Source organism: Phoenix dactylifera, chromosome 8 (assembly GCF_051530095.1).
Source record: "Phoenix dactylifera cultivar Ajwa chromosome 8, Ajwa_hap1_PhDact_Kaust_v1.1, whole genome shotgun sequence".
Lineage (NCBI taxonomy): Eukaryota > Viridiplantae > Streptophyta > Magnoliopsida > Arecales > Arecaceae > Phoenix > Phoenix dactylifera.
The window spans coordinates 25,079,212-25,093,499 of record NC_143197.1 but is presented as its reverse complement, the minus strand read 5'-3'; the positions used below and the strand labels follow the sequence as shown (position 1 = coordinate 25,093,499).

At 36.8% G+C, this 14,288-nt stretch overlaps 1 protein-coding gene across 1 annotated transcript; it reads left to right on the top strand.

The window, feature by feature from the left end:
- Positions 1-1,392: 1,392 nt before the first annotated feature.
- On the top strand, positions 1,393-7,881 carry LOC103706275 (Ribosomal protein L34). Its single transcript, XM_008790332.6, has 2 exons — positions 1,393-1,648; positions 7,379-7,881. The coding sequence occupies exons 1-2, from the start codon at positions 1,456-1,458 to the stop codon at positions 7,630-7,632; spliced, it is 447 nt and encodes a 148-aa protein (XP_008788554.4). The 5' UTR covers positions 1,393-1,455; the 3' UTR covers positions 7,633-7,881.
- Positions 7,882-14,288: the final 6,407 nt, after the last annotated feature.

Below are 14,288 nucleotides of genomic sequence, written 5' to 3'. Positions count from 1 at the left end.
AATGTAGTTGTTTAATGCAAATTGCAACAAGAAAATTTGATGGCGAAGCTCGAAATCCAAAAGTGGCCATCGTAAAGTGGCCGCAATGTTGTCACTTTATTCTGTTAAAAGAAAAACTTGAGCATACCAGATGTGTTCTCGGGCTACTTTAATTTAAATTAGAATCTTTGCATGCGCAATGGGATAGATGAGACTTCTGAGTTTTCCTTCCTTTTCTGAATGTAAAGTAACGCGAATCTTAACAATTTACAACTCTAATCTTGTTACAATGAGCAATAGAATAGGAGTAATAGATCAATAGGATGGTCACTGCCAGAAAGCTGCTGAAGTGAATGCAAGTCCATATCTGGATAGCCAATTTACCAAACAGTTGCCTTATGGACATATATCAATTGAGGGTAACTCCTTGTGGATGTCGACTATATCTGTCATCAATGGTGAGAGATTCATTTTTCTTTTAGCAAATTGATTGTCACGCTAATTCCCCCTTGGCCTATAGGCCAACCCTGTCGGAAGTGCACCATATTCTTAAGATCCTAAACTTCTGCGGATCAAGCTAGTGTTCTTCAATTTGAATAAAAATTTTTATTTCTTGTACTAACATATAAATGCATTTTTGATTTTTGGGATATGCATTTTCTTATTTTTTTATTTTTTATATGACAATCAAGTTAAACAGAATATATCTAAAATGTAATATTTATGGTTGCATTTGGAATTATGATTTACTAGTATCATATATATAGTGTTGATGCACCGGTAGCCTTGCCCTTGTCTAACCCTCAAATAGGATTAATTTCAGGTGGCACTTAATTCGCAAAAGAGGGGCAAGGTTATGTTTTGTAGAAACTATCAAATATGCCATTTTTCTCCATTTGAGCATTCGAAGATGATGTAGGGTAATGTTTGCATTGTGCTAGCTAATGATCCACATTTTTTTTTGAATGTCTGTATCAAGAAGAAATCTGGAATGTTTTTCATTTATTTATTTTTTTGGTCCAGAAAGGAATGCCCCTTGCTCTCTCCAAGTTTGGATATAGCCATTCATGTTCTTAATTCAACAATTAAATAATATTCTATAATTTATATTTTAAACATGTACGGTATTTAAAAAAAATTAATTAGTTTGATATAAATTTGCACAACTGATTTCCAAAATTCATATAACCCGTGCCACAAAATTTATTGTCAGCGTAGACCTGCCTCTACCTGGCTGTTGACACCCAAATTTGAAATAATGCTGGACCGTGGTCAGGTTAGTCCAGACATTGGACCGGTCTAAGAAAAGGAGTTCAGACTGAAATCCGATCACTACTCGGAATATCAAACGGCTCTGATGGTCCGCAATACACAATATCAACGGCCGACTGATACGAAATGAACCCCAACGCCTTATCTCGATGATAAGGTGAATTCAGCTCTGCTGTTCCCCAACCGAGAGGTCTCAGAGTAGAAATGGCGATATCGCTTGTAGCTGTCTCCACCGCTTCCCCTATCGCATCCCTCTCCCTCCTGACCGGCCGGAGCGGCATCGGTCGGAGCTCTATCAGCCTCTCGAAGCCCCCTGCGATGCGTTCTTCTCCCCTGCTTCACACCTCTTTCCTCTCCCCACCCTTGGCATCTCTCTCATTCCCTTCTTCTTTCTCCGGTAAGCCAAATCCACCAGCTCTCCCGCTTTTCTATCTTTATATCTTTGATTCTATTGTTTTCCCCGTTCTATTTGATGAATGGTGATATTTTGTGGTGTCTTTGGTTTAATTTGATGTTGTTTGGTGATTATAAGCATAATTCGTTGTAATGTCGGCGGTTTGTACTGTTTTTTGGGGATTCTTGATGGAGGAAGAGAGGAAAAGATATGAATCTGGATTTAAATTAGCTTAAAGTTCAGATATGTGTTGGTTCTTTAAGTTGTTCTAGCTAGAGTAGGTTGGTTCATCCAAATCTACGACGCTCTTTATGTTTTTGTAGATTTCATGTTCGTAATTATATCAAAATCTTGATTATTTTCCTTTGTTTTCTTTCGGTCTAAGACAGCTACTGATTTTTCAGCTCAACTAGCTTTTTAATGAAGTCTTGGGTGTTTTATTGCCGTGTAATCAGGCGTCAAAAGTCTATTGTCTATGAACTTTTGATGCAAATACGATGCATTCGTCATGTTAAAAGAGTTCCATAAAGAGTTTGTTTGTAAATCTCAGGATTGCAATGATGCTAAAGAAAGTCTTTTTCCCTTTGTGATGAGTATTTTTTTAAAAAAAAAATTGTGAGCAAAAGTTTTATGGATTTCACAGGTATAAAGAAATAATTCGCCAACCAGTTTGATGCTTAACTGAGAATAATAATTCACGAAATGCCATCTCATTATAGAATTGCTGTGGTTCAATTTTGATGCTTAGGTGATCACTAGTGATTAAGAGTTAAAACTGGTTTCTTGTTAATAATGATAAAGATGACATGTAGGTAAGTCATGGCATAGACTTATTTGAAGTGCCTTTTGTTTTTTTTTATATATTTTTGTGAAAAATATGTGGGTTAGATCTAATGCAATTGATTTGCAGATGTATGTGAGTTAGATCTTATTATACAATTGATTTTGGGGATTTACTGATGCTTCAGAAAAAGAAAATGCACATTGAACTACTCATGTTAAGGGATTTGAAGATTCAGTGGTTATCAACTTGGTCCAGGTGTTACTACTTACTATTTTCATTACAAAACATGCATAGAGTTGGACTATCTTTGCAAGGAACATTCAATCTGACATCAACCCACTGGTTCATTGATTTACTTTTGGAATCGATGCGTAAAATATTGTGATGGTACAGTTGATTATTGTGATTAGTGAAAGATGAGGGTAGAATTTATGTAAGTCTTCAAACCAGGATTTTATAATGGCATAAGCCTTTAATTATATCCATAGTCAGGGGAAAGTTTCAGATATGCTTCTTCAAGGCAAAGGTTTCAAGTGCTAAAACGTGACTATGTGAGGCATTAGGTTCAACCAGAATCTGCAGTGAGGGTAATAATTACCATGTTTAAAAGAAAAGTTTATCATATTGATATGGGTTCAGTAATCTGAATGTAAATGGTCTTAAGAAACCTATGGGTAAACTAAGCAGCTTATTATGCTGGATAGGTCATTGACAAATTATCTAAAGGAATGAGGAATGTACAACAGGAAATGATGTTATCAATCTTGGAGAAGGCATGCAATATGATCATTGGAGGTAGTTTGGTGGGTGTTAGAGATGATTGACTCATGTTAGTTATGATACAACTGTTGAGGATTTGGTTACATGCCCACAGCAAGAGTTAGTGGTTCGTTTACCTCTGTATACTTGTTAAAGACAAATATATTGTTAATGATAAGGATGAAACTTCTTATCATTTGCTATCCACAGATGATGTATTACTAATGACATTACAGATTATTGGTGAATGAAGGTCAAAAAATAGTTGAAGTAGCAGAAAGCATATTGGATGCAATGTGCAACTTTTTGTGAAAATGGTTTTATAATAGTAAAGAAATAGTGCAAAATGAGGATGTTTCTGATGGAATACTTCTGTGAAGACGAAGAAGAAGAGCAATCTTATGGAGAATTCTTGTGGGTATGCATTAATAGGAGAGCAATTTTGTGTAAATTCTTACTTCTCCAACATAATCTGTGAGTTGTGTTTCTAGGAAAGAAATCTAATCCAGTTTATCATTACCCATCATTATATTTGAAACAAATATGTGGCCTAGGCCTAAGTAACTGATCCCATACAATACTGTCTATTAGATGCCGAACTAAATGTCATATCTCTCTCTCCCTTTCCTTTTTCTTAATATCTAAAAGCATAAGAATCCTTCTTTAAGGGAAAAAGCTGAAATACCTTCAAAGCTCCTTTCCTTTTTCCGTTTTAAATTAGTAAATGCCTAAAAACTAAATGAGTATGCAGATATACAGTGGATTAGCTATCCTATATGAATAGCCTGCATATAATTCTATATGAGTACCCAGAATATGTTGTTAAGTTTTTCCTACAAGTCATCTCGTGAAATGTGACCCTAAGTTGACCTTCTCCCACAATTGTTGGGGTAAATGCAGACCATGGTCAGAGGTGATTGACATGGAGAAAATGGATGACTATAGATGTGTGGTGCGCATATAGGACTCTTTGCAGGTTAAGCAACTTGGATAGCACCTTCATGCGCTTTTATTTTAGTTGTTGTTGTTTTTTTTTTTGGAATGCCATATGATAATGCCTTCCATAATATATGTGCATATGTATTCTTGTTCAGGTGAGTGTGGCAGAGGATAGAGAAATGGATGAACCATTGATATGGTAAATGATGTATGGTAGAGACTACACAACCTGGAAAATAAAAGGAAGTTTGAAGGGTAATGAGGCAAGAGCGGCAGAAAATTGAGAATATGATGTTTGGTGTGACAAAAGGAACAAAAAAAGGAGTTGACATTTTTATCTCCCTGAAATCTAACTAGCGGATTGAAATTCTTACTGGGCTGGAAAAGCTCATATCTTTTCTTGCTTTTTTTTTTTAGAGTTTTAGGTTGCATAATACTTGGCTACTATGTGCATATGTATTCTTGTTCATGTGAGTGTGGCAGAGGATAGAGAAATGGATGAACCATTGATACGGTAAATGATGTATGGTAGAGACTCCACAACCTGAAAAATAAAAGGAAGTTTGAAGGGTAATGAGGCAAGAGCGGCAGAAAATTGAGAATATGATGTTTGGTGCGACAAAAGGAATAAAAAAAGGAGTTGACATTTTTATCTCCCTGAAATCTAACTACTTGCAGCTGGTATTGACATAATTGCCATCACCACAATCACCACTATTGTCTTGCCATTATTGTTGACATTAATATGACACTACTGTAACTGGTACTACAATGATTGCCAGAATTACAATCACTGATGTTACTCGCTACTGTTGTTGCACATTGCCGCCTGGAATGCCCACATCTCATAGATGTGAGTCCTTCCAAAGAAAAATGTTAATGTTGACAATTGTTGTCCATAACACACTCAAGGATTTGTACGATAGTTTATCAAATATCAAGTTCACCTAAACCAGGGGCTTGACATAGAAATGAAAAGAAATATATGACAATGAAGAAGATCGACAACACTTGTAGTGTAGTTAATATGATAATAAGAGAATGATGTTGACAAAAGAGATTCTAATGGCGTGATGATTTTGCAAAAGAGGCACACCTTATAGAATTTGAAGCTTTGTATAATTAACAATGTGAAAAATTCTAAGCAAGTTATTCTTGAATATGTAATTTCAAGGTAATGCCTATATGTCAGTACTCAGTAGAATAGCTAAGCTGCCATTAGAAAGCTTAAATTGCGACCTTAAAAATCTTTATAATTTTGGCCTTAAAATGGATATAGGTGGACTTTGAATTTTGGATAAAATTGTGACCTAAGTTGTGAGAAGGTTGTTATAGTGGTTGTGGGTTCCAAAAAGGGATGGATGTGGATTTCTTATTTGTTAGTAAGCAATCAATCATAGCCTTCCAAACTCATGTGGGCTGTTTTAGTTAGAATAATTTCCATACTGCTTTTATTAAAAGATGAGTCAGTTCAATTTTAACCGCTAATCTCATGAATGCCAGGAATCTCACCACTTTTTTTGTTAGAGACTTTTGCTAGTCAGAGTCAGATTTTAAAACAGAAATAATTTAATATATAAGTTTTTGTTGAGCAGAAGTCAAATATAATTAGAAACCCAAATGGAAGAAAGAAAAGGAGGATGAAGGAAATGAGGAACTTGCAGGAAAATTTGAGCAGTGAATGCAAAGAAGAAAAAGGAAAGAGAAGGAAGGAGACCAAAGTTCTTTTTTGTTTTTTCCATTAAAGTTCTTGTGTTGTTTTATGAGAAAAAATAAGGTTCTTTGTTCCCTATGGCTTTGTTTTTTTGGTTAAACCTTTGGTTATGCCTTGACATGCATTTTTCTTCTTTTTTGATGGAATATGCCTTTCACATCTAAATATAGTATGTTATAATAATAAACTTCCTCCACTGTCTCCAAATACAATTTATTTTAAGTTGAAATAAGATTATTTATTTGCAATTAGTATGCAGGTTTTAACTCTTATGTAATTAAGTTTCGTGATATGAATTTGAGAATTAATTTGGACACTTGCATATTTGATTATACCATGAGATTTTGTTCTAGCTTCACACTTTGGGTTATAATTTGTGTGCCAAAAATAGACAATGACCTTTACAATAAAACCTTTTCTCTTACCCTTGTCTTAACTCTTTCCATTTTCCAGAATTTCTGAGAATTGTTACTAGTAAGAATGGTTTCCCTACCTGTTTTTCGGATTTGGCTTGCCCTACTCTTTCTGGAAGTTGCCTGCACCAGAATTCACCAATATCTAATAGGTTTGGTGTTAGGTTCATGACTGATCATAGAAGTTGCTTTATCCTTAAATGGATCCTTCTTGGATTAGAGTTGCACCTTGAATCCAACTACTTTTTGTTGGGAGAAGGCTAATGGTCAAGATGTTGACAAACTTAATGTTAATCTAGAAATTGAAATACTCCTTCATGCAATAGGCTCTTTTGCTTTTCTCTGTTAGAGATTGAGATGACATACCAACATGCATCCTAATCTGACTCCTTTTTCATGTCCATGAAAGCTTATGGTATTCCACTCATACCAATGTCACCACCATAACCACCACTACTAGTCAGCATTGTTTTTATCAATACCGTCATTGAATTTTCTTAAGAAAACATGTTATGTTCAACCAAGAGGCAATAATCAATCTTTGGTAAACCTCATTTTTTATTCTCTGAACAATTTGTCTAAGACAACAAACATAGAATATTTTCTGATTCCTTTTTTTCATTGTTTTATTTTTGATCTCCTGATTTCATGTCTTTCTTCGATTTATACTTCCAAATATGACCTCTAACAACATGGTTGTCAATAAGACATATTTAGAAAAAGCATAGGTTGGACGAGTTTGATTCTAACTCAATATTGGATTAAGAGATCACAAAGTTCCATAAGATCAAGAGCAAATTAATGAATTTAGATCTATTATTATGGACATTAGTTGGTAGACATGATCTTTTCATATGATATATGCAACCTTTTGTATTAATCAACAATATAAAATAATATAAAACTTTCTCATTTCCAATCTTGTAGCCAATGTTCTTAGTGTAGCCATGAACTATGAGATGTCATTTTAATTGCTATCTACTGCATTTTGTTTATTCCATTTTATTCTCTCAATTAGAGAGTGGGTGTTATTTAGGAGGCTAAATGCATTTTGTGCAACTCCATCAAAGGCAACCATTTTTTTCCTAGGATCATTCTAATATTTGTAATTCTTGAATCTTCAGGTTTGTCTTTGGGGATCGACTTGGTTTCGAATAAAGTGGTGAGAGAAAGGTATCATGGTCTCCAGGTTAGGGCAGGTAAGGCTGCTCTTTGCCTGACCAAAAGGTCAAGATCTCGAAAATCACTTGCTAGGACGCATGGCTTCCGCAGACGAATAAGAACCACTGGAGGAAGAGCAGTTTTGAAGCGGAGGCGTGCCAAGGGAAGGAAAGTTCTCTGCACAAAGTCGTATCCAAACAGTGGAAAATGGGCCTGATGTTAAATCAGCCTTAATCTTAATCGAGTTAGGTTTATTCCATGTCTAGGTTCCATTTCAAGATTTCTGAAGGTTAGAAGATCTTGTTCTTCAAACAATGCGTTCTGATTTACTCATTTTTCTTCTTGTTTATATGATCCACTCTTCTTGAATATGTTTAAGTATGCAGTGAGTTCTGCTAACAGTCTCAATGGGCATCCTTAATTTGTCTTGCATAAATGAATTTGTCCAATGCATTCTCATTTTTAAGTTCTGGAATATTAACAATTGAGCTGTGTCATTAGCATCTTAAGCAAAATGACATCATTAGAGCTTTTCGGCATATGGGATGAGCCAGTATTAATCTGTAAGGCATTGCACCACTCTATAAATCCTTACCAAGTTAGTATGCTTAAAATATCCTTTTTCCTCTCTTTGATGCACCAGATCAGTTAATCTTTACAAAAGCAAGCATTATAAATGTGGTCTACTGCTAGCTATTGAAGTATGATTTGTTCAAAGACTCTTGTTGGTGGAATGCTCTTGATGTAATGTTGTGTACAATTTAGAAACAAGCATTTTAGTCAGTAATATAAAGTTTAAAAGTACAACAGTAGATGTGTTAGTACTACAGATAAATGATGCCTTTCTATAAATCTACAGTGTGAGAATGCTTTCCTCTTAGCTTGTAGTTGCTTTTCCCTCTTTCATCTTTCTAGAAAGTCCGATTATGCTGCCTTAAAAAACAAACATTTTTTTTTTCTCTCCAAATCCTTCAGTACTTTATCACTTCAAATATGTGTTTTGGAAGGTTATTTAATCAATGATTCATTCATTTTTATGAGTTCAACATTTTGGAAGTTATTATTGAGAACTTTTGCATGAAAGTTGTATGGTTGTTTCTGTGCTAATACTATAAGCATTTTTCCACCAAGTAAAAAGAAAAGGCTATGAGCATTTAGAGAAAAAGGATGGGGAAAACAGGAAAATTAAAAAAAAGAAAGAAAAAATCAAGATATGTGATTTTGGGGATGTTCTGAATTTTGAAAGCAGCCCCATTCACCTGCTTGGAGAAAATCATATGTTTCGTCACAATATCATAAATTATGATGCTTTTTGTGGTACAATTATTACACCTGATATTCCTGAAAGATCCAGTTTTACAATATGCAACAAAACACTAAGTTTCCCTCCATTGGCCTCTTAATGTTATTATTGATTTCTTATCAAAGCTTTTATGTTTGTAGCTATGTAAGTAACTTCTTTATTTTGACAAGCATCCAAAAACTGACCAATACAAGCACAAATCTGTGAAGTTAGAAACAGAATTGGTTGTTTTTTATTTTCCTGTGGCGATTGTAGAGCTATTGAGGTCACCTACATGGTCATTTGGATTAGTCTTACATGGTTCCAAAAGATGGCAGTAGTTTTTTTCTTGTTCTTTGTTTCCCCTTTCTTTCTTGATAGGTATGGATGTGAGCAGGCACTATTTCCTTCTCAATTCTTTTAAGAGGGTGAATTCTACTTTACTTTTGTTAATATTGCTTTTTCACTTCGTATACCATTCATCTGCTAATCTGTCATATGGTGGGTCTGCAGGTGATAAAAGGTCCATATTTGGTAAGAATAACTGTGATCATACTAATGTAAATTGTTGATGTCACACCCCAAATTCGAGACCTAACACGGCCATTCTACCGAGGGGTGCAACCCATGATAACACAAAGCTAGCCATTACATTTAGCTTCCATATCTATATCTAACAAAATATAATAAGTAAAAATTCAATTTCATCATCCATTAGATAACAAAGTAAACATCAGTTCGAAACAGGATCGGCGGAATCGTTCTGAATCGGACGGTTTCAGCCATTCCAAGCCGTACCGGCGGCTTATCGGTACAGTTTCGGCAACAGAAATGAAAATTATTGCTAGAGGCCGAGAAGGAGAAGGAAAGAGAGGAAAAGAGAGAGCGAGCAGGGGAGGAAGAGGGAGGGCTTCGGGTGGCGGAGGGTCGACGCCTGGGTGGGAGGCAAGGTCGCGACAGGTTCTCCTATTTTGAACGAAATAAGGGTCTAACCGCTAAAAAAATTGCGATGTTTAAGTATAGTCGACAAATCGCTTCCCAACTTCACTTAAAAAATTGCAAAATTAACAAAATTGTGATTTTTATAATGGCCGGACCTCTGTTTTGTTCGAAACAAGAAAATCGGCCGCAGCCTCGCCTCTTGCTCAAGCGTCGGCCTCCGCCACCATTTGCTGGCCTCCTTATCTCTCCCTCTCTCCCCCTTCGCTCTCTCTTTTTTTCTTCCACTGTATGCATCGCCCTCTTCTTTGTCGGTATAGGCCCGATATGGCACGGTGCGGGCCCGTATTGACTCATCCTGTCGGAGAACCATTACGGTGCTCGGTACCAGTTCTATTGACCCTAGTCCAAAGCATCTAAATTCAAACATAAATACCGAACCCTATAATCTTCAATATTTAGAAATTACTAAGCTACAAACTCATAATCAACTAAGCAACTAAAATTTAGTGTCAAGTTGTCAAGCTTGCTAGCGCAAACTTTCAAATTTAGACCATCATTCGTCTCAATTGATCCTATTTATCTGGAAAGAGAAAAATAAAAATAAAAATATGGGAGCGATACAGCTCACTAAGTAAATCTTATACTACCTTACTAGATCAAGTATAAGTTTTTTTTTGTCAATGCATCATTTAATAAAAATAACAGTATTGCCAAAATATAGCATTTCATGGTACAATATATTGAGACAAATCATAAAGCCAATCATGCATACATAAACTATCAATATTTCATAAACATGGTTCCAAGTTCATTTTGTATAATTCATTCTTCTGTCATTTAGCACATCATAGTTCAAATTATTTCTCACAGATCTTTGTGCTAGGTTACTTTATACCCGTGATAGGGCTATGTTTCGTAATCGATAAAGATTCATGTTTCGTATGTCAACTTTATACCTACTAGCAAGGTCGTGTTTCGTATGGATACTAGAGCTCTGGGTGTCGATCTTTTCTAATTATAGGGGTCATTCATAGCTATCTGAAAGCTTTTGAAAAACTTATATCTTTTTTTTTAAATATATACATAAATAGATGAAAAACACTAAATGGCATGATCAAATTCATATTTCATAATAAAGCTATTTTCTTTAAAATATTCATAAAATTATTTTCATAAATAAGCATGATTTTTATTACACATATGTCGATCTATAAGTTTAAGAAAAATATGATATCTTCACAAGCAAATCTTATGCATAGAAAACATGATAATTTGAAAAATAATAAGAAGTATAAGATCAACTTACCTTTTTTGTCTTAAACTATCAAACTTTGCTAGACGAATCTGCTAAACCTATTTAAAATATTAAAAGCAAAATTAATTTTTATTCAATGACTTTAATAAAATTAAAAATAATTAGAGAATACTTGACCGGACGTATAGTGGTTCCAGGTGGGTCAAGTCTAAATAATTTGCCCAATGAATCATAGGGCATGGGCTCAATCGGGGCCAAGATCATCCAACAAGGTTCATCAATGATGATTTTAGGGATACTTTGCAAGTCCAAAGTGGTTGGTCCAACAGGTTGCCCGAGCACTAGGACGGTTCAGGGTCTCTTTGCAGGGGTCAACCCGAGGTCTATAGGATAGGCAATTGAGACCCTCTTGCTGGGCTCCATAGGTTTTTTAGAGAGAGAAAAGAAGGGATGGGCTTTCTCTCTCCTCTTCTTCCTTCTATCAAGACCCGAATCCTCAACCTCGTGATCAGAGGAAGGAGGCGGACTGGCAACTGATTAGGGTGGTCCGGCGAGGCGGCAACTGGCGGCCATGGCGGGCAGCAAAGAACGGCTGGCAATTGCCGGTGAGAAATGGCCAAAGTAGAGAAGGAAAGAGAAGAGGGGCAATGCCCCTAGCTGCCACGATGGCAGCTTTGTCGGCCTAAGGGAGTGGCGACAAGGGTGGGGAACTCATCGGCGAGCAGCGTGAACAGCACTCTTAACCGAGGCGATGGGTTCCGGCGAATTCTAGCGAGAAGAGAGATGAGGGCTCTTGAAACAGGGCACTCAAAACAAAAGGGAGAAAGGGGGTGTTTCAAGCGGCGATGCTCGGCCGAGGTGGCATGCCAGCCATCGGAGAAGGAAGGCGGTAGTAGGTGGGGAGGTGTGCGGTGATGGATACATCGAAGGGGAGGAGTTTAAATAGAGGCATTGAGAGAGGGGATAAACTCAGCTCAACGGCGGCACCGACCAGCCGTTCGTCGGTTGCAACAGCCCCCAATGGCTGCTAGCCATTCACACCAACCCTGGGGAGTTCGTGTCGGCCGTGCCTGAACGGTGGCCGTTCTAGCCGGTCAGGCAGGGGATCGCAGTCCCCTATTCTAATATTTTTTATTTTTTATTTTTTTGATGGGAGCTTGGGCTAGGCCAAACTCAGGTTAGGCCGGTCAAGCAGACTGGGCCTTACCGAGTCATCACAGTTGAACTCATGAACATTTGCTAGATATTACTAGAATTAGTTTTGCTTGGATAATACAATTTGACAATGTTTTGTTTCCAGATAGACAAATTTCGACCCAAACCGTTGTCATTATGATTAGTATGTGCTTAAAGAAATAGATGATTAGATGAGCATTGCTGAAATAAATGATTTTAGAAAATCTCTCATCCTTGTCCATTTTCTCTAGAAAATGCTTTTTGTGCGCCTTAACGTACCTCTTAGCATACCCTGACTTGATTTTTTTGCGAACCTCTAGGGTTAAAATGGGTGATAAAGCCCTTCAAAAACCCCTTATCCTTTGTGTGGTGCATAAAAATCTAGTTTGGTGCTCATTCCAGCTACATTAGGGGCATGATAAGTAGTACTCTTTTTTTTTTGTTGTTCTAATTATTCCTCCTCCAGAGTGCTTCATCCTCGGTTCCTCCACTTTCTTTGAGGGCTCCTAATTCTTTCATCGACAACACTCAAAAACAACTCACTCGTTTCCGTGCTTTCACCCTCTTCAAATTATTCCTGCTCCTTCTATGACTTATTATAATTCCCCTTATTTTTAAGGTCCAGATCATTATCTTTAGCCAGATTATAGTTTTCCATGGTTGCTGCTACATGAAATGGATGCAGGACGTAGGGATTGAAGGTTAGGAAACCTAAATCAGGAAATGGCAGATTAAGGTGTTGTTTGGCATCCCATTTTTTTTTTTAAAAAAAAATAGAAAAATAGAAATTTTATTTTTATTTTTAAATTTTAAAAATATAAACATATTTGAAATCGCCAATTGTTTTCAAAAACATAAACATGATGATGGCCATAGTGGCCTAAGCAAGGATAGCATCGGTGGTGGCAAGGATAGCAGTGATGGTGGTGGTGGTGTAGTGGAGGTGGCAATAGTGGTGCAGTAGTGATGGCAATAGAGGTGATGATGTAGCATTGGTGGCCACTACGATGGCCATGGCAGTGTCCTAGAGATGGTGATGTTACAGCGGTGGTGATAGCAATAGTAGCAGTGGTATGGCCGAGCAACAAGGGTGGTGGTGATGGCAATGGCTGGGATAGCTATGATATAGCGACGATAGTGGTAGTGCTGGAAATTTGTGAAGCTCCATCTGTAAGCTCATGCTGGGGTTTTTGAAATCCCCAAATTGGTGTTCTTAAAGGGTTTTGAGAGCTCTATGTGGGCGAGTCTATTCCAACATTTATTTTTGTAATCCATCTTTGCATGGCGATGAATTGCATGCATGTTTCAAGAGTTGCCTCTTGATGTGTGGAAGTCCCTACGTGTATCCTGGAGAGGTTGTGATCCATGAGTGGCGTCTCTTGATGCTGTGAGCCAAAAAGATATGTCTCTTGATATCGTGATCCAAGAGAGGGAGTCTCTTGATGTTGCGATTCCTTGCATGGCCAAAAAGTACATGGTAATCCCATTATTTTGAGACAGTGGCACATAGTGATACACATGGTAGGATCATATGGAAGTTATCATGAAGGAGGCTAACTCTCTGTATCACTCGCTGCCTTGGAGCTTTCTTAGTTTGCATAAGAAGTTCTTTTTACCTCTGACTGTAAGATCTTCAGCTACTCTTATGTATGTGAGAGCAATATGGGTTTGCTGCTATTTGCTTCTTTATCATTGTATTCCTCTTGTGTTTGTTTCCATCCAAGCTATAAGTGCAACTGCAGCAAAGTCAGGCCAAACAAACATTTGTTTTAACACAAAATCATGTAAAATTACTAAAAACAATCAGAAAGTGATTACATTGCGAAGGCGAAATGCGCTTCGAAATTCACATTGTTACACAGAGATGGAAAGGCAATAAAGGAAACCAAAATATAATGCATGGCAGAAAGTTTATTTTAATTGCAAGAGTGAAGAGGATACATGGTGAATTTGATGAACTATGTATGAAGCATGGTGCTGTTATGATTGTTTATCTTTAAAGCAAATATGAATTTTTTTTTGTTTTGTTTATTTTAGGATTGATATCTGAAGAATGATGTCAGCATCGATAACGATTTGGTCCGATAATCTAATGTGCCTCACGGTTAGCCCTACTGTGGAGTTGGAGATCCAAATTGATATATGATGCAACGGGCCACCAGTCTCCATGCAGATTAATGCACTCTTCCCATAGTTATTTCTTTCTAAATCATAATAA